The following is a 19542-nucleotide window of genomic DNA, read 5'->3' as shown; positions in this document are numbered from 1 at the left end:
CTTACTAACATTGCTCTTTAATCTCTTATCGATGTTTCCAAAAGTGAATAAACTTGAAAGAAAATGATAACCAATTAGTGAGTTCAGCTGCAACTTCCATAGATGGTCTGATAGGAAACGTGGAGATGGGAGGTTGTGAGGTTTTAGGTGGTAAGCAGTGGAGCGGATGAGACGGTGAGGAAAACGTGGTGACGAGTGAAATCTCAAAATTTAAACTCACCAATGACAATAAATATAGTGGACAGCGTAATCACCATTTGAGGATGGTGATGAGACATTTATAGATTATTATAACATTTTTGTACCACATATGTGTACCATCTGACGTGACAAGTAACGTGCATATACCACGTCAATTAATAAGTTTATTTTATTGATCATTGGTTGTATCATTACTTATCAAAGGAGATGGTACAAAAATATAGTATAAATATGTACTCTCTATAGCAATACTCTGATTAAAAAATAAAAATTGAGTTACAAAAATAAAATAAATAATTGTGTATGAAAATGGTGCCAAGTTCTGTCTTTCTTTGACTAGTCAAGCCGAGACACATATTGCACACGGGGCATGGCACGTGTGGGGATGATTACCACGAATCTAGGTATAATTTCTTAATTAGATCCCTCAAATTTTGTTGTCAATCTAGAGAAAATACGTCTGGTCTTTCGTGTTTCAGTAAGCTAATTTTACATGAAATTCCAACTGTATCATCTTTGATGGGGCTCATCTTCCAAACCAAAATTCAATTATAACGTTAAAAAGTTCAATAATGTTTGAATACATGCATTGAGACGGACTTCAAGATTAACTAGGTATTTCATTTCCGCTTGTTTATTTTGTGTGTGTGTGTGTGTGTGTGTGTGTAATTAAGAAGTCATATTCCGTTCGATCATTCAAATCTATCTGACAAGTGACTTGCACTAGATGTTCAAAAACTTTATGAAACATCGACTTCTTTTTCTAACAAACAAGAAGCATTGAAAGCACTCTTGCTTGATGATTGAGAAACAAAATTACGTCCAAAGCTTCACAACAAGAATTTAATTAATTAAGAATATACACGCACACATGAATTATACAATGCTTTTGGGGTAATTAACTTGGGTTTTCATTTAAACTAATTGTAGTTGGAATAGGGGGCAATGATTCAAAGTCCAACTTGTTATCAGGAATGATCCATGCATGAAATATATAATTAATGAGTTAAGTGAAAACAGTAAGCTACGTTGTCGTTTCAGCCCAATGCTTGTTGACATAGAAGATTATGAGAAGGATGGGTTTGTTTCTGTCTATAAATATATATATGGTGGTGATAAAAATATAATAGTGATCGCGACGGAGAGCCTCTTCAATGACTTCGTCTGGAGTTTAACTTTAAATTAATTCTAATATTAATGATAATAAGGAAGTTAATCACAGATGGAGACAACCTGGGAGAAACCGAGTCCAAAGAAATATATAGAAAGTTAATTAACTTGATTGAGTCATTTGGAAGATCTTTTGACCAGGAACTAATTAGCCTTTGGCAGTAATGATAAGGAGATAACAAGGTCCTACGAAACGTTTAAAATGTAATTTCTGAGTTCAGCAAGGGACCATGGGGTCAAGCTTAGTTTGACTACTCTTAACATGATTCTTTGTATGGATTATTCCCTTAGCCTTGGCTCTAACAAAACCTTGAAAACCCTAAGGATTTCTTTCTATTAGATTCATTTCTCTCCCCAACAATGACTAGATGTGTTCATTGTTGTATTTACAGTTCTAAAGTTCACATTTCAATAAGGCTAAGGGTTAATTTGGTATTATTGTAGTTTTATTTAACTATAAAACATGTTTATGTTGTGTTTTGAGATTATAAGTTGTTAAAGAAAACAGTTAAACGTTTAATTATACATTCAAAAATAAGTACGAACACCAATGGCACACCGTTTGGTAAATTTGATATAAAATTATTGTAGTTGTGTATATGGTTAAAATGGACATGAAGTCAAAAGTGTTATGCATTAATATTGACTTGTATTTATGGTCAAAGTTTTAAATTGATGATCGGGTTCATTTGTTGTATTCTTCTAGGGTCGAGGAGTGTAGTTGTAAAAATCATCAAAATCGAAGCTAAAATAACCGTTAAATTGTGATGATACGTTTGTAACCATCAAAAAATTTTATCCCGTTACCTAATCCACAAAATAAACAATTGGTAATATTTGGTGTATGCGATCTGGGGGCATATCCAAACAAGCTTGACAATTGGATCGTTGAAACTAGTTTCATAGTATGCATATCTCGTCAAGATAATAGATCCAATAAACAGAGTTTATTCTATACTTCCATTAAGTAGAAGGGAAGATTTTGTGGTATCACTAGTGTAAATATTTTAAAGTGATGATTGGGTTCGTTCATTGTATTCTTCTTGGGTCGAGAAGTGAAGTTGCAAAAAAAAGGTCTAAATTGGAGCTAAAATAACCTTTGAATCATGATTTTTTGTTTCTAACCATCGAAGGATTTGTTGTGTTACCTAATCTCCAAATGTTGTTTTTGGCGTATGCAATTTTGGAGTATATATAAACTATATAAATAGGTTTGACAGTTGAATTATTGTTGAAATTAAATTTTGCAGATTGCAAAAATAATCGAAGGAATTAAATATGCCAATCATATCCCTCCCATTTGCATGACAAAATAGTATATTTTGCCCTATGAATTAGAAATCTTAAACCCTAAATCATACGAAACATGGATAGTTTGTCGTGTAAAAATTTCACCCGACGACTGAAACATTGCCCATCGAACTCTATTCGTCAGGCAAAAACCTCTGCCTACAAACGTTGACCTTTTTTACCCTACAAACGTTTATATTCCATCGGATAAAAGTTATTTGCCCAATGAAAATTGTTCATCATGCAAAACTTTGTCGAGTAAATGGTAATTTTTGTTAGTGAAAGCCAATAGGAATTAGGTTTATATCATAATGGGACTCACATGTATGATTGATCGAGTTGAATTAGTTAGTGGTGCAATATTTTCCAACGCCTCTAGACAATATTTGTGATTAACCTTGGATGCTATATATTATGCGCCTAGGGTTGGCCTAGGTTATAAATACAGCCTAATTTTTTTCGACATACCTTTCGAAGGGTGAGTAAAGGTGGGGGAGCTCGATCTTTAATCGTTGAGAAACTTGAATTAAGACAAGGCAAGATCTCATGGATTAGTTGATATTAATCCGCACTTACTTCATTATTGAAATTGGGTTCTATTTGGAATGATCATTGATATTAACTACTAATTAAATACAACGTGAAAGCAGATGGAGATATAAGGATGGCATAATTAGAAGCACCAAAACAAGAAACTGATATGGATCCTTTCTGAAACTAAAGAACAAAAAATAATAAAAAAAAACAAAACCGGTTTTGGCCCTCAGTCATTATTTGGAAAATGCATGCACATCTTTGGACCCAGAAAACCTCAGGAAATCTCTTGAGACTTACAGATAGGACACTACCGGCTATATCACATTATTGTAGGTGAGAAAAATACCGTACTGCATTTTTTGAAAAATATTTGTGACTGCTGTATTAGCACTCCTAGGGTTCCTAGTTAGCTTGTATGTGTCAATAAAAAGTGCAAAACCTTCCCCATTTGTTGCATTATAATAATATTCCGGCGACTACTGCTGATAAGTGAAGCTCATCAGTTCTCGTCAGTCATGATCTTGATCAAAACCCCATGACATATTGCTCATTTGCATGTCTAATGAACACATGGAATTATAAGACTCTCCGTAGCTTCCGTACATGTCATTTAGTACTCCTGGAATCATGAAATTTTCGTTAGCCCCGAAAGAGTTGGGGTTCTTGTTTCCGGAATATATTGGTGTCATTGATTCGTTAATCGCACTTTGTGGCATCAATGTGTTTGAATTTTCCGACTGAAGCCAACCTTGGAAATTATTGCTGGAATAGCCTCTAGCTGTTTGTTCCTTGACTGAAGCTAGTTGTGCTTCTAAACTAATAATCTGCAGTCAACATATAAGATTAATCATCATGATCTGTTGAAATTAATGAATTAAAAGCTAAATTAGAGAACATAAGTCCAATGATTAACTAGTAAATTAATTAAAGTAACCTGTAGTTGGAGAGAAAAAATATGGGAAACACAGCCATAAATAGGATCTTGAACCCTAGCTTGAGCTTCATATAAGATCGTAAGCGCAGCTCTGCATCGGCCACTGGCGGAGAGTTGAGCGAGCAATTTCGACACATTGCTTGCCCCGAAGACCTTATGGATGGTTGCGAAGTGGGTAGCACCTTGTTCATGGCAGAAGTAAGGTGCAAAAACGCAACCGCTAAAGCATTTCCTTCTCAAGAACTTGCAGGCACCACAAGGAGAACCAGAACCTGTCATACTAATTGGTACGTTTTAAGAGAGTTTAATTAATCCGGTTTATGATTAAATTAAAATGTCTTTAACTCTTAGTTTTTGCTATGTGCATAGCATCACTCCTCCAGGCTTACAAATACTTTCAGAGCTTAGATATCAGAGTTTGAGTGGGGCCAGTTTTAATTATATTATAATGAATACTTAATTTGAATAGGTTTCCTTTATGGGCTACAGCACTTCACTATTATTCTTTCTATCCTAGTAGTCTCTCACCAGTCAATACTAAATTTTCATGCTCTCAAAATTCAAATAAGAAAGTAAGATTCCGTAAAACGACAAATTAAAGAACTTATGATCAGCTTTCATAAACCAAATCCATGGTATCTTCATTTGTAATTTTTCTTCAATGATATGTAATATTAAGTGGTATATATATATAAGAAATGAATGATTGAAGTTGGAAATAAAAGATCTAATGAAAATCAAATTTAATGGTTAAAGCACTTGTAGCACTGAGCTGCTAACAAGCAGTAATCGAATATAACTATATTGCCAAATAAGTATGTCATAGGCAAAAGGGTAACTATGTACATTCACTAGAACAAATGTGATAAGGCTTAAGCTGCTACAATAGGCAGATGTGCTTTTAAAATATACATAACAGTACTCATGAAAATTACAAGGCCATTTTGAGTGTTTTTTCCTTTTATTAACAGATAAAACTCTCAAAATATACGTAGACAATTTTGGTTGATAATTGTTTAGTACTTTTGACTTCTTTTAATACTGACCAAATAAGATGTATGAAACCAATTTTATGGCAGAAATTTGAAAATTATATAACGTAAGTGACAGTCCAAATGGCATAAACTATATATTACACTGCATGAACTAGAAAAGCTTGCAATGGATGTGGGATTCCATTGAACAATTGATAAATCGTCACACATTTCATCCTTCTACTATGAACCAGCTGATCATCCCCATGTTACTCCTGCTTCACAATGATAAGCAGCTAACACAAAATAACAATTAAAAAGTAGGGTGTAAATAAATTACGTTTTATTTAGTACTTAATTATAGGATAATACTGTTACTCTGACGTATTATATTGGTAAACTGTGTTTAAAACACGACGTATATACTAGTTTACTAATCTTAAATATTAACAATTTTACAACATAACATATCAATAGAGAATATTTGTCCATCTAATTGATTATCTTTACATTAATAATTCTTGTATGTGTGACAACTCAATCTACCCCAACTATAGACAAAGGCTGAAAAGTTCAAATACGAGAGAGAGAGAGAGAGAGAGAGAGAGAGAGAGAGAACATTTTGTAGCCCTTGATCTGTTATTGAATTCCACTTGTTAATTTAGTTTATGGAACCAGGCAAGAGTCCTTGAGTTTTTAAATAGGAGCAACGGACAGATTACTGACTAAATAATGCACAATCGCATTAGACCCACAGTGGTCGATTAATGAAGGATTATACACTGTTAATCTGTACTTATGAGGCTAATAATACTCATCAAGTACAGATAATCAAAGTTTAAAGGAGGTAATAAAGGTATAGAAAAAGAAGATTATATTCTACAAATGAATGAAACAAAAGATAGTGACACTGGAATAGAAACACTTTAGGAGGTCAAAGGAAGAGGGACAATTTGTCCTTTCTAGCATTTCAGGTCGCGACTTGTCGAGACAGCAAGTACTCTAATGTCATTAACTCATCTTAAGTACCGATGTTCAGACATTTGCACAACTAATGGTGCACTAACTGAGGCCCCACACCCCAACTAATCTATTGGAAATCATAAGTTAAGCTAGTTCTTTCATTTATGCAGCAAGAATTAAATTGTTAATTAATTAATACTCAGGTTGATGAAATTGAAGATTTTTTGTTTATTTATAGTCCCAAAGTTTGTCTAAAATGAGAAGCTAATTGGTTTAAACAATTATGTATAAAAGGGCAATTTTTCATATTACAAGTTCGTTTTTTTTTTTTTTTTTTTTGCGGTCGAATTTATAGCTTATATGAGCGAAGCTAATTGGTTTAAACAATTATGTATAAAAGGGCAATTTATATATTAGAAGTTTTTTTTTAGGTCTAATTTATAAACTACAGGTTGGAACTACACAGTTGAGCTTATATGAACAAAGGTTGCGCTGGTAGATATAAACCAGATTGGCTACCATAATCTCACAATAAAGAATGCTCCGGAGCCATGGGTAATTGTTGGCCACTTGAAACATGGAAAGGAAGGACTGGTCTTGGGAACAACAAGATATTCTAATTAACTAATTAATGGAGTTATTAGATTAATAACATTTAATAGAAGGTTGTTCGACATATACATAGGGCTCTGGCAAAACTTTAACTTTCTCCAAAACTTGTAGCAGATTTATCCTTACTACTCATTAAAATAGCTCAATTGTTGTTACATAACTTGCAAACTTATTCAGATGGAGTACTATGTCCTTAATTGTTAGAGAAAAGTTAACCTTAATTGCTAGAGAAAATTAACAAATGCTTCAAGGTAATCTAAAGTTTCTTAAGTCAACATTTAATAATTATTCTACCAAAAGAAAGCATCATAAACTCTTTTGTCTAACGTAATATATTTTTGCTCTATAAAAAAATATAATTAAAGGATGCTATTAGATGCAAGTTAGTATCCTAGTGAATAGGGTGTTAGATTTTCACCACGCATTTCAGGTTGGAAATTCCGTCATCTTATAAATTATTATAATAGTTTCAAACCCTCTCCTCTCTCCTTAATAATAATAATTTTATTTTAAAAATGCAAGTCAATAAAGCCACAAAACTTTGTGGTTTGGTTATTTGAGTTTTGAATTATGGGTTTAGATAGGAGATAGGGAGAAGGCAAAAGATTATGAGTAAGGTTTATAGGATAGGGAAAAGAATTCTTAAGTTCTTCTATTTGCGCAAAAAAAATTGTCCACCTACTCATAATTTAGATGAAAGATGGTAATTAAGTAATTGGTGATTATATGCACATTTCATTTCTTACTTCTCCACAAACAAATCCATGACTTCTTTTGTATGAATTCCTCCATGTCACTGTGAATAATTAATTCAATAGTTTCTTTTCCTATTTTATCTTATTATCTTGTTATAGGCCAATTTGATTTTTTTTATTTTTGCTTGAAAAACTTGCTTATTTTTTGGCTGTTATAAGACGTGAGAAAATGATGCTGACAATTGTCCGATTGACCAGTCAAATCTGACACCAAGTAGCATATGCACGTGTGTGGATGATTGCTTCAGTTTTCTTTGCTCCATTTTCTTGTCCATCTAGAAGTAGAAGTAGAAGACTAACACAACTTCACCTCACCATCGGTATGTCACCTACGTTCCTAAAGAATCCAACATGTTGTGATCCAAAACATAAGAAGATAATCAAGTTGTAATTAAAAATGAAACGTTAATTAATTAAATTTAAGCACCCAATCATAATCTAATACTATAGAAGTTCAATCTTTAATTTTTAATTAACCTAACAACGTTAATGACAATGACAAAATACTTTCCTATTGGAGCAATGTATCCCTTCAGTATCTATTCTATACCCACCATTTGACTTATTAAGTAATGAATAAGAGAGTGAGAGATCGGGAACATATCCCGTTACATGAAAGGTTTTCTTGTGTTACTGAGAGACTGATTATGACTCGAGCAAACAAATGTTCATTTTCAAAAGGCTAGAGGCAATCAAACAGCATAATATTTCTGATCGTGTAGTTTACGTTACATCTTGTCCTGTTGGCCATCTTACATGCCTTAATTTGCTTACACCTCTACTTATATATAAAATAAAAAATAAAATAAAAGATAGAAAATCATGTAGTTTGAATAGAAGGCAATTGTTCAAAGTCCAAACCCTAATATAAGGGGGTGATATATTGGATCATATGGTCTTCTAGTAAGAATAATGAGGACAAATATAATAGGATGTAACTTCTCTTAGGGTTAATGAATGATAGCTTAATTAGTGTTATTGAAGGTTTTGTTTTTTGTTTATGATAGACCAGTGACTTTTTTTTTCTCTTCACACAAAGCCAAGATAGTGAGACAAACTAGGAGAAGCTAATAGACTGTATGAAGCTGAATGGAAATTACAATTAACACGGCTTAAGTTTTAAAGTTACTTTCTATAGAATGCTGTTTTTTCTTGACCCTTTGAACTTTGAATTGCGTATAATCCACCAATATGCAATACCCCATTGCACCTGTCTTTCTCCCAATCTGGTCGGATGTGCCACCAATGATCACCATGAGAACATTCTTGATTTCTTGATCAATATTTTCACTTCTTTACCCCCAGTTATATATTTATTAAAATCACCACCTTCGTGTTGTCAGAACCACTTTGTAATGTTATTAAATGATCATAACCGCTAGTTATAATATTTTATTTTTGTAGAAAATAAAACAAGTCAGTAACTGTTTAACCGTTTAATCATGATCAGGAGTATTTCACTTTTTACATCGTGTTCATATATTGTGATGCCATTGTTATATGATTGAATGCTTTCCTATTTCATTGTTTTTGTACTGAAGGTTCTTAAGTGAAATCTTAAAAAATAAAGGATTCGAATCATCAAATCTCATCGATGGATTAGGGCTGGGAAGTCAAAAGTCAAAACACCTGCAATTCCTTTGGGTGAATAGTAGAAAAGGACTCCGGTTAAGAAGGGGATTAGTTATTAACAACCTTGAGATTTGTCATATTATTTTTCATGGGGGTAGAAGTGCTTTTTAGCTTTACCTAGGGTAGGATCCTAAATAAGTAAATATATAGCTCTATCTGCCTAGCAGTAGCAGACTAGGTATGGCTATTATCTTCATGGCAGGTAAATGGTGGGAAACCCGATTATTACTTACCCAAAAGCTTACAAGAATTGAGATTACCTTCTAAGTTGGAGTTCATTATCTGGGATTAAACTATGTCACAAAACATCAAAACCAAAAGGGAGTAAAGACAAAATATCGTACTGTAAAGATAAGAAGTTGGAAAAAGGCACCAGTAAAAGCAGAAAAAGGGTTTCTCATGCCAGCTAGTCTGCAATCAACTTAGCAGTTGTAAAATTGGAAAAATGTTCAAGCAGTAAGTAAAACAAGTCAATGGGATAAGACTTATCTGCACTTTGGATACGCCAGTAAACACGATAGACATGTGTTTTCACGTTCACTTGGCATCGGATTATTAGTTCCGAGTGTCATGAACTCACAGTGAATAAAACTTACCTATAATCTGGATACGCCATCAAACGCGATGACATGTGTTTTCATGTTCCACTTGGCATCGGGTTCTTAGCTCGGAAAGTCATGGACTCACGGTGAGAGAGACGTAGGAAAGTCTCTCTCCAATAGCAAAGAGAAACTTATCTACAACTGGGACACCATTGTTGAAAAAAAAAAAAAAAAAAAAAAAAAAAACCAAACCCCGCAAGCATTGTCATACGAAGAATGTTGAAACACATGACAATACTGTATTGGGATGAGATACTCCACAGTTGCGTCCTAGTTGTAAGTTCTTTCTCCCAATGGGTTTGCCTATTGTACAGTCCAGTTTTTGGCAACCATTCCTAACTGATAAGCATATGGCAGTAACAGATCATCACTCTGTACATAAAATACTGTAGCGACACACTGGATGAAATATTGATCAATCAAAATTGCTAAATTCTATTAGAACGTTGCCAATTACAGTAACGTATGAGCTACATTTTTACAGAGCTAAATTCAGATCAGTTTGTTTTGATCATTTAAGAAAATTTGTTTTCATCATCGGAGGCGGGAAAACCTTTGAGCACATCTCTTAACGCATAGTAATAGGCTTACACACTTGTGGCCTGTTATTATGTTGCTCGAAAGCACAATCCTCTGAAAATGCTCACCCGGATACCTCTTCCAAAGCGTAAAATACTCCCTTCTTCTGCCGTTGCTGCTGCCATGATGTGCGTCCACATTCCTCTTTAGGTAGTAAACGGTACCTGGTACAAATAACTCCTCAGGCACTTTATAGGCAGCTCCTCCACTTTTAATAGCAACAGTGTTATCTGTTACTTCTCTGTCATTTAAAGGGACCCCGGGAGCAGTAGGCGTTTTCTTTATGGTGGTGTAAAGCATGTTAAAGCTTAAATTAATCATTAACGATTAATGAGGTATAGCGACCCATCTGTTGAGATTTGATGCTTCCCCAACAAAACAAACACCATCAAGCAGAGAAGAATGAAAATCATACATGCGACATAGCCAACAATTATAAATTGATGGTGCGAAAAATGCAGCCAGAGATTATTTTGAAGTTCCAAATTCACAATGCCCAACATTTGCAGCGTAAATATTCATCAATCACAGTACATACATATAGCATTTTTGTTACAATAAACATGTCACAACACAGCAAGGAATAAAGATATAATTGACTGAACTTATATACAGTAGAATTGACACTTTAGGCACAGAGCAGGGTGGGATTACCAGAAGAATTTTTACTGCTCCCAAAGCTTGCATAATCAGAAAGCTTCCGAGCAACATCTTGCACCAAAGACACAACCTGCTTTGCATTTGTAACCAAATCTATATCACTTCTCCAGTCTTCCTTCTCAATCACACTCTTCCTGCAAAACATAATGCAGAAACAAATAAGTATGAACTATGATATTTTGATAAAGCCTTCACAGTTAACATCAAATTGTCACTGGTGCAAAAAAATTATGGTCACAAAAGAAGCAACTTTTCCGTTTTCCATGAATTGATGAATGAGCTTTCAAGTTAACATAAATATGTCAACTTTTCATCCGTTTTGGTGCTTTAAAATTATTCATGGCCAATTTTTTTGCTTTTCCACAATAATCCAAGCAAGAGAAATAGACACGAACTAAAAGAGGTGCAAACTAATTTTAATTCAAGCAGTGGAACAGGCAACGTAGACCTTACCAAAAGAAGTGCACAGCCAGTTTTTTTCTAGCAAAAGAATTGAAAGGCTTATATCCATAGAATCACAAAACAAAATCCATAGATTTCCAAATTACCATGCAGCATTAATCCCAAAATGCAAGTTCAAGGTCCCGATTGAATTCTTGAAACTTACAAATTTCTGAGAAGAGACGGTGCAGGCAAATTACAAGGAAAGCAGAAAGTATCAATTGCAAGCAACAGATTTACAAAAACTAGTTCAACATCTTCTTTGAGTTCTTAATCATTTGGTATATGAAGCAATTTAGTCTCAATTCAAACGACTAGTGTGCTTTATTTTTTCTCAACCTATTTTGAAAAAGAGTGACAGGACTGTGAAGAAGCACATTCATTTACTTACCAATCGGTTTGAAGAATTTCACTCCTCAACCTCAGTAGAGATGCCGGACTTAGCCTAGGTATAATATCATCCTGCATAAAAAGATGTCTTTAAGTTTGTAAGAATTTAAGAAGGGAAAAATAACAAATAAAACCATAGAAAATTAACTGCAACGAGTAGATATAATTAGATTGAAAGTGCTTCTTCTAACTAGAGAATAATTGACTGCACCTTCCCACCTGCATCACAACAGTTGTTACATAACTGGAGCAGCTTTCAGCAAGTTCGCTGGAGAAACAAGGTGGCGTTGCATATCCCACGGCAGAGACAATCTGTGGATTGAACCCCAGCTCCTTAGCTGACTTTTTGCAGAGCATTATTGCAAGTAAAGCAGCTGTAGCACCTCCGAGAGAATGACCAACTAGCCTTAACTTAAATCCCTGTTAATGAATTGGGCTCAACTACAACCAACAATGACAAAAAATCTGGTCGGGAGAAAAAAACACAAAATCCTCGAACAAGATTACACCACTCAAAAAAACAATAACAAAGAAAAGTGAGGGTAAAAAGATTCACCACCTCATATTTCTCTTAGCACTTCCTTATATTTCCCATCTTGTGACTAAGAAACCAGTGAGCAGCTTCTGTAGTGCCAAAGTGGGTTGAATAACCCTCAAATGTGACTTCACCATCACTAGAAGAAACAACATCAGTTATAAGGTCATATACAGTATGAGTACCACGGATTCCTAAAATCACAAGTTTTTTACAAGGATCTATCCCTATATAATATCCAGGTCTCATGACACTGGAATCTTTGACAAATTTCAAGACATTGCTTTCACGAAGCATGGTGTTCCTTGCGGGAGCTGCATTATTACCTTATAAGAACCTTTTGTTAACTCGGAGCGGTAGATGAGATCTTGCACCTAAAACACAAAACAAATGGCAAATAACTAATGACAACCACGTTTTCACCACAATCATACTTGCCACAAAATATTACTTGTTTGTACAAACTAATTGCAGAAGCAAGAAACATTTTCAGAATTAAAAAGATCATGTAATTCGTATTACCATGGAATCTGAGGAGACCTGGACACCATTAACAGCCTCAAACGGATTTACAGAAGCTTGACGAAGATAAATGAGAAACAAATCAACGGTGAGATCACTCAAAGTCCAATCCTCAATTCCTATCTTACTGCGTTGGATGCTTGCAATGATCTCCGAGACTGATCGAGTGGTGGGTGGGATTTTGTTTCCCACTCCATTTCCTGCAACTTTCGAAACTGAACAACCTTCTTCACAACTCCAACTGCAACTTCCAAATTAAACAATTTCCTCCAAAACCAATGACCACCAAGTTCCAAATGACAAATTTTAATTCTTTTCAACCAAGCCAAACCACAACTTCCAAGCTACATTTTTTTTTTTCATGCACAGCTAATATTGCAAGTTCCAAATTACACAAAATCATGCAAGACCAATGACTACCCAGTTGCCCCAACATGGCAATTTTTTATCTTTTTTAACAAAGCGATACTCTAAACTACTCTAATTTACACGAAGGGATTCGAACTGGGGTACCTGCAGGGGTTGGCAGAGCCCATCTGCACAATTGAAGAGCTGACTCGAGAACTTTGGGGAGCCAAGCAAGCTCCAACCTTTTCCTCTTGCTATCGACTAAATCTTCATCCTCACTCGAAGAGATGCTAATGCCACCAGCAGCTTTTGGCCCCAAAGCAGCTTGCTGAGGACCAACAGCTTTCGGCTTTTTCGGTGCGTCCGATTCTCCTCCTTTTTCTGCTTTCGAGTGCTGCGATTTAAACAGATTCACGTAGCTGTATACAAACCGCCGGTAAAATTCCTCCCTCTTCACAAAGCTTTGCGTAAAATCTACACATTTCGTGACCCAAAACAAAACAAAACAAAACGAAAAATTCATTCTTGCAGTTTGAAAAGAAATGAAGAACCGAACAACAGTGCTTGGGATCAAAGTGCTTACGCAAGCTGTCGAAGAGCTGCTTGGAGAAATTCTCTGAGAGAAAAAAAGGAGAGAGGGAGACGGCTCGGAGATTTAAATCAGTTGGCAACGGCGGTGGGGTGGCCGCCGAGGCACAATGTACGGAAGCGGAAGATCGAGTGGTTATTTCATATTGGCTTTTCAACGGTGAAGATATTTCCATTACACGTAACTTTGTTTTTAGAGAGTGAAAATCAATAGAAATGTTCTATGAGTTTGTTTATCATTTTGACCCTTCCTTTAAAAACTCTTTGAACAAATTTCAAAGTTTTGTAACTCAATTGTTTCTTAACCAAATCCGACCCAGAATATATCAAAATGAAGATAAGAAAGTGTAGAACAAGATTATACCTATTTGGAAGCCAATGGTTGCCAGAGATCGCCAGAAAATAGCCTCAAAAGTGATTGGTTCGTGGGAAAACTGAAAAACTTGCCGGAAACTGGGCAAACTTTAAACATTCCTAACTTCTTCAATACTCAACGAAATTGAGTAATTAAAAAAATGAAAATCATACTTCTCAACGAGTCGAAGAGAATGGTACCTTTATCGAAGGCTAGCTCACCGTGGTTTGGCCGGAAAACGGCTCAAAAGTGGCTAACTTGAGACCAAGACAGCCATTTTGAGACAGCCATTTTTGAGCCAATCACCGGCAAGTTTTTCAGTTTTCTACGGACCAATCACATTTTAAGCTATTTTCAGGTCATCTCCGGCAACTATTGGGCTTCCATATAGGTATAATCTTGTTATACACTTTCCTATCTTCATTTTGATATATTATAAGTTGAATTTGGTTAAGAAACAATTAAGTTACGAAGCTTTGAAAATTGCCCAAAGAGTTTTTAACAGAATGACCAAAATGATTAACAGTGGACAATTTCAAGGAACATTAAGCTAAAAAGCCTTCGGCCTTCGGCCTTCAACGACTCGTCATAACCTACGAAGTCAATACTACAATTATCACATCACTTAGTACTACGGTCTGATGACGTTCCTCTTCAATTGTATATGAGAGGTCTTAGATTTGATTCTCGTCAAAGGCGAATTTGAACCAAATTATTGCAGGCTTAACCTACTTTCTTACTCTCTTATTGTAGATAATATCGTTTGTTAAAAAAAAAAAAAAAAAAAAAAAAAAAAAACTAAAATTACCACAAAATCTAAAAGAATTTCAACAAAACCCTATGGTGACAAAAAGAAGAAATCAAAGGGTAGCCCACCTCACAAAATTTAAATCTGGAAAGAGCAAAAGCCCAAACGGCACGGTGAGAAAGAGCACGAGTCGTTTCAGTTTTTTACGGGTAAATGAATGCGGGTTGAGCTGGATTGAGAAAACGGGTCAAGCCCATATAGAGACTCGAGACTCTTCTGCCAGATGCTGCCCTAAGGGCCCAAGCTTTCATGATAAATACCCAATCATTAGGGCTTCTGTTGCATCACAATTTCACACTCTGGGATAGCAGTGGCGGGGGCCGCTCTGCTGCTGAAAAGCCCCAGTCTCTCTTCTTGCTTAAACCCTAGATATCTTCTTTTTCTGTAGTTTTCTTTTTTCTCCTGGTGCTGATTGAAAACCCTAATCTTAGTTTCTGCTTAGAACCCTAGAAATCTTTTTTTGTGTGTAGTTTTTTATTTGAAATTGTGTGTGGGGGCAGATTTGAGATGAGGAATAGGTTCGTATCCCTATTGGTTTGAACGCCTTGATGATGGCGAAACTATGTACAACTACAAAACCCTAAATTTTCTATTTGATTTGTTCATCTTTTTTGTGGTTTTTTTTTTTTTCTTTCGAACTTCAGTTTTTGTAGTTTTTTTTATTTTTAATTTCAGTATATTTTTAGAAGGAACTGAAGGGAAATTTGAGGAATCGAGGATGAGGTGATGATTTGAACTTTGTGTTCCCTATTGGTTTGATTTGCCGCAATGATGGCATCTATGTATTAGCTTTAGCTGTATCTGATCATTCTCACTCCTTCCAACTCCTCTAAGAAATTAGATACCCAAATAAAACTAAATCAATTATTTAATGAGAAATTATTATGAATTTTTTTATTTAAAAATAAAGTGCAACATAAAAAATAAAAAAATGATTTGGATACAACTAATTCTTATTTTTTTAATAAAAATGGAAACCGTTTTTCTTGAAGGCTCTGTAATTTGATTAATTCAATTGGTTGTGGAGGGGACCAGGATGGAGTTGAATTGAATTAAGATAAGGGTTTTACGATTTTATGATATGTGACTCAGGAATAATATGGCCCAACATCTTGACTTCATTTATCAATAGTTGGTTGTCTTTTATAATCATAGTTTGCGTCTAAATCGTATGCAAATGTGAATCATTTGGTTGTTGTGGGGCTAATTGCAAGTGGGGTTTAAGAACATGTGTTATGGGTCTTTTTCATTGGTAGGCGTGAAATCTTCAACTGAAAAAAATGTTCTGAGGTTGTTGAGCGGTCATGGATATCTTAGAAATTTTTATATTCTAATCGTTCATCGTATATTGTATAGTTAATTTTCGTCAGGTACTATTTATGTTTAATTTTAAATAAAAAAGTTAAATAATTTCTAATCGTACAATGCATGATAAATGGCTAAAAATTTGGATCCTAATAATCTGTTGTCTTGGCATTGATCTAGCTAAAAGTATCAACATTTGGTAGAAAAGTTTACAGTCCGAGGGATGAAAAGTGGATAAAAGAAAGAAGGGAGATATACCAAGAGAATGTACTAGGAAAGTCATACAAACTGAAAACAGATAACACTAACAATTTTCAATTCAATAGTTTTCGTTCATTGTTTCTTAGAGGAAATTGTAGTGATGATCCTCAACTTTAACCCAATTAGAGTAATAGTCACTCAACTAAAAATTCATGACTATTAGTATTTTAACTTATCAAAACATGCATTTATAGTCCATTTTGTCGACTCTGTTAGAACTTCTATCAAAATGAGTCACGTGCTACGCATGTGAGGCTAAATCATAGGGCAAATGAGTCAAAATGAGTCATGTTGGAAGGACCCTTGCTAGCAATGGTTCCTTTTAATTTTATGAGGGGTAAAATGGATAGTTTCTTCCTTGTACTGCTGCTGTTAAAAGAATTGAATATTGACTCTCATCACAAGCACAGAAAGTCTAAATAAAAAATTGAGAGGTGTGTTTCTTTACTTTGCCGTCCAAACAGTGAGTTGTTTTCATTAATCGTCGCCAAACAATGAGTTAAACTAAATTTGTCGTCACTAAACAATAAATTATTTTCTGTTTGCCGTCTCCAAACAAAGTTTATAGCTAAATGGAAACCAACAGAGTCGAGTTGTCCATTGGGCAAGACCCCAAATGGCAAGAATCCAAGCAGTTGCGGCAAATGCGGTGCATCCAAGTCAGGATTAATTAACCCTAATACAAAAACGTAGGTTGAGAATAATATAATCAAACCAATGTATGTGTTCTATATAATATTTGCGGAGTGACTCTATTTTAAAATCTAGGGGTGTCAATTCGGGTTAGCAATTGTGTCCATTTCGAACCGATTCGTGTCGAGATCAGTCAATATAAACGTTAATTGTGTAATTAATTATGTTAATTAAAAGCTTAAAACTAGGTCGAGGATGCTAAAAAATATCATTTAAATGACTTATCATTCTAGAAGAAAGAACGTTGAAAACCTAAGTCCCATTTTCCCTTCCATTCCTCGTATTTCATCACACTAATTCGAATTATTTATGTTAATTAGCCCGTCACGTATAATTCGTGTCAAGCAATTCTTCGGTAGAAAGGATGTTGAAAACCTAATTAGTCTCGTTTTTCCTTCCTCTAATATGACTAAGATCATGCTATAATAATTGTCTCTAGTCTCTACTACTTCAGCCTCATTATCCAAAAAAACCTGGATGTTGTTGACTATCATTGACTAAATGCCAACTCAGAATAGTTTGTTAAGAGTGCCAATTCATCACAAATCTGGATCCCGGTCGGATCCTCTTTGTGAGGATCTCAAGGATCTGTGAATCATGTCCGTTCATCGTACTTTGTACGGTCAGAAATCATTTTAAATATTTTTATTTAAAATTAAACACAAACAGTACTTGACAAAAATGGACCTCACAATGTATGATGAACGAATATGATTCACGGATCCCTAGGATCCTTACCAAAGGGATCCGAAGAAGATCCTGTTGGACTCATCACAGTTTGTTGTAATATGGTGCTACAACTGTTTAGACAGTTAGGATAATTATTTAGCTTGTAAGAAAAGGCACCGCAGCTATATAAGCTGCTACACTATGTAATAATTCTGTTAAGTTTTCATACATTCAATACAAAATTACATTTCACCAGTTTTCTCTCTCCTTCCTCCATAGCTTTCTTGTTTCTTAAGCTTTCTGCAATAGTTAAAGACTGCGATCTCTATATCATTAACACGGTATCATCGCCATGGATTGATCTTTGGTGATATCCACACACTCTTTATTATAGCTACACTCCTTAATCCTATATGAATACAGTGAATGAACTCGATCTTCAATTTAAAATATTTAAACTAATGGATACCACAAAATCTTATGTTATACTTAAATGAAAGTATGAATAAACTCTTTAGTGTTAGTGAATCTATTGTTTTGATGGGATACGCATTCTACGAAACTAGTTTCAACGATCCAACCGTCAAACATGTTTGTATATACTTCGAGATCGCATACATCAAAAATTGCAAAAAACAAACATTCAGAGATCAAGTAACGGGACAAAACTTTTCGATGGTTATAAACGAAAATTCACGATTTAACGGTTATTTTAACTCCGATTTGATGATTTTTTACAACTACACTCCTTGACCCTATATTAATACAATGAATGAATTCAATCTTCAATTTAGAATATTTACACTAGTGGATACCACAAAATCTTATGTTACACTTAATGAAAGTATAAATAAACTCTAAGTGTTAGTAAATCTATCATTTTGATGGGATACACATTCTACGAAACTAATTTCAACGATCCAACCGTCAAATTTCTTTCTATATGCTTCAAGATCGCATACGCCAAAAATCGCAAAAAACAAACATTCAGAGATCAAGTAACAGGACAAAACTTTTTTACGGTTATCAACAAAAAATCACTATTTATTAACTCCAATTTTGATGATTTTTTACAGCTACACTCCTTGACCTTATACGAATACAATGAATGAACTCTATCTTCAATTTAAAATATTTACACTAGTGGATACCACGTTATACTTAATGAAAGTATGAATAAACTCTTAAATGTTAGTGAATCTATTGTTTTGATGGGATATGCATTCTACAAAACTAGTTTCAACGATCCAACCACCAAGCATGTTTGTATATACTTTGAGATCGCATATACCAAAAATTGCAAAAAACAAACATTCAGAGATCAAGTAATGGGACAAAACTTTTCGACGGTTATCAACGAAAAATCACGATTTAACGGTTATTTTAACTTCGATTTTGATGATTTTTTACAGCTACACTCCTTGACCCTATATGAATACAATGAATGAACACGATCTTCAATTTAAAATATTTACACTAGTGGATACTACAAAATCTTATATTATACTTAATGAAAGTATGATCATAAACTCTTAAGTGTTAGTGAATCTATTGCTTTGATGGGATATGCATTCTAAGAAACTAGTTTCAACAATCCAACTGTCAAACATGTTTGTATATACTTCAAGATCGCATACGCCAAAAATTGCAAAAAATAAACATTCAGAGATCAAGTAACGAGACAAAACTTTTCGACGGTTATCACGAAAAATCACTAT

The 19542-nt window shown here is 34.5% G+C and overlaps 1 protein-coding gene, 1 non-coding gene and 1 pseudogene across 2 annotated transcripts; 1 reads left to right on the top strand and 2 right to left on the bottom strand.

Moving 5' to 3' along the window:
- Positions 1 to 3707: 3707 nt before the first annotated feature.
- LOC125472558 (LOB domain-containing protein 29-like) lies at positions 3708 to 4411 on the bottom strand. Its single transcript, XM_048574196.1, has 2 exons — positions 4133 to 4411; positions 3708 to 4022 (listed from the first exon to the last, which is right to left on the bottom strand). The coding sequence occupies exons 1-2, from the start codon at positions 4409 to 4411 to the stop codon at positions 3708 to 3710; spliced, it is 594 nt and encodes a 197-aa protein (XP_048430153.1).
- Positions 4412 to 10074: 5663 nt separating this feature from the next.
- LOC103957345 lies at positions 10075 to 13909 on the bottom strand (annotated as a pseudogene).
- Positions 13910 to 15612: 1703 nt separating this feature from the next.
- On the top strand, positions 15613 to 15707 carry LOC125472632. The gene has a single exon (XR_007254550.1). It is a non-coding gene; the product is annotated as a small nucleolar RNA Z102/R77 (small nucleolar RNA).
- The last annotated feature ends 3835 nt before the right edge of the window (positions 15708 to 19542 follow it).

This window comes from the organism of the source record quoted next, unplaced genomic scaffold (genome assembly GCF_019419815.1).
Source record: "Pyrus x bretschneideri cultivar Hongxiangsu unplaced genomic scaffold, Pyrus_bretschneideri_v1 Contig7, whole genome shotgun sequence".
NCBI classification, from domain to species: Eukaryota; Viridiplantae; Streptophyta; class Magnoliopsida; order Rosales; family Rosaceae; genus Pyrus; species Pyrus x bretschneideri.
This window is presented reverse-complemented; position numbering and strand designations above follow the sequence as displayed.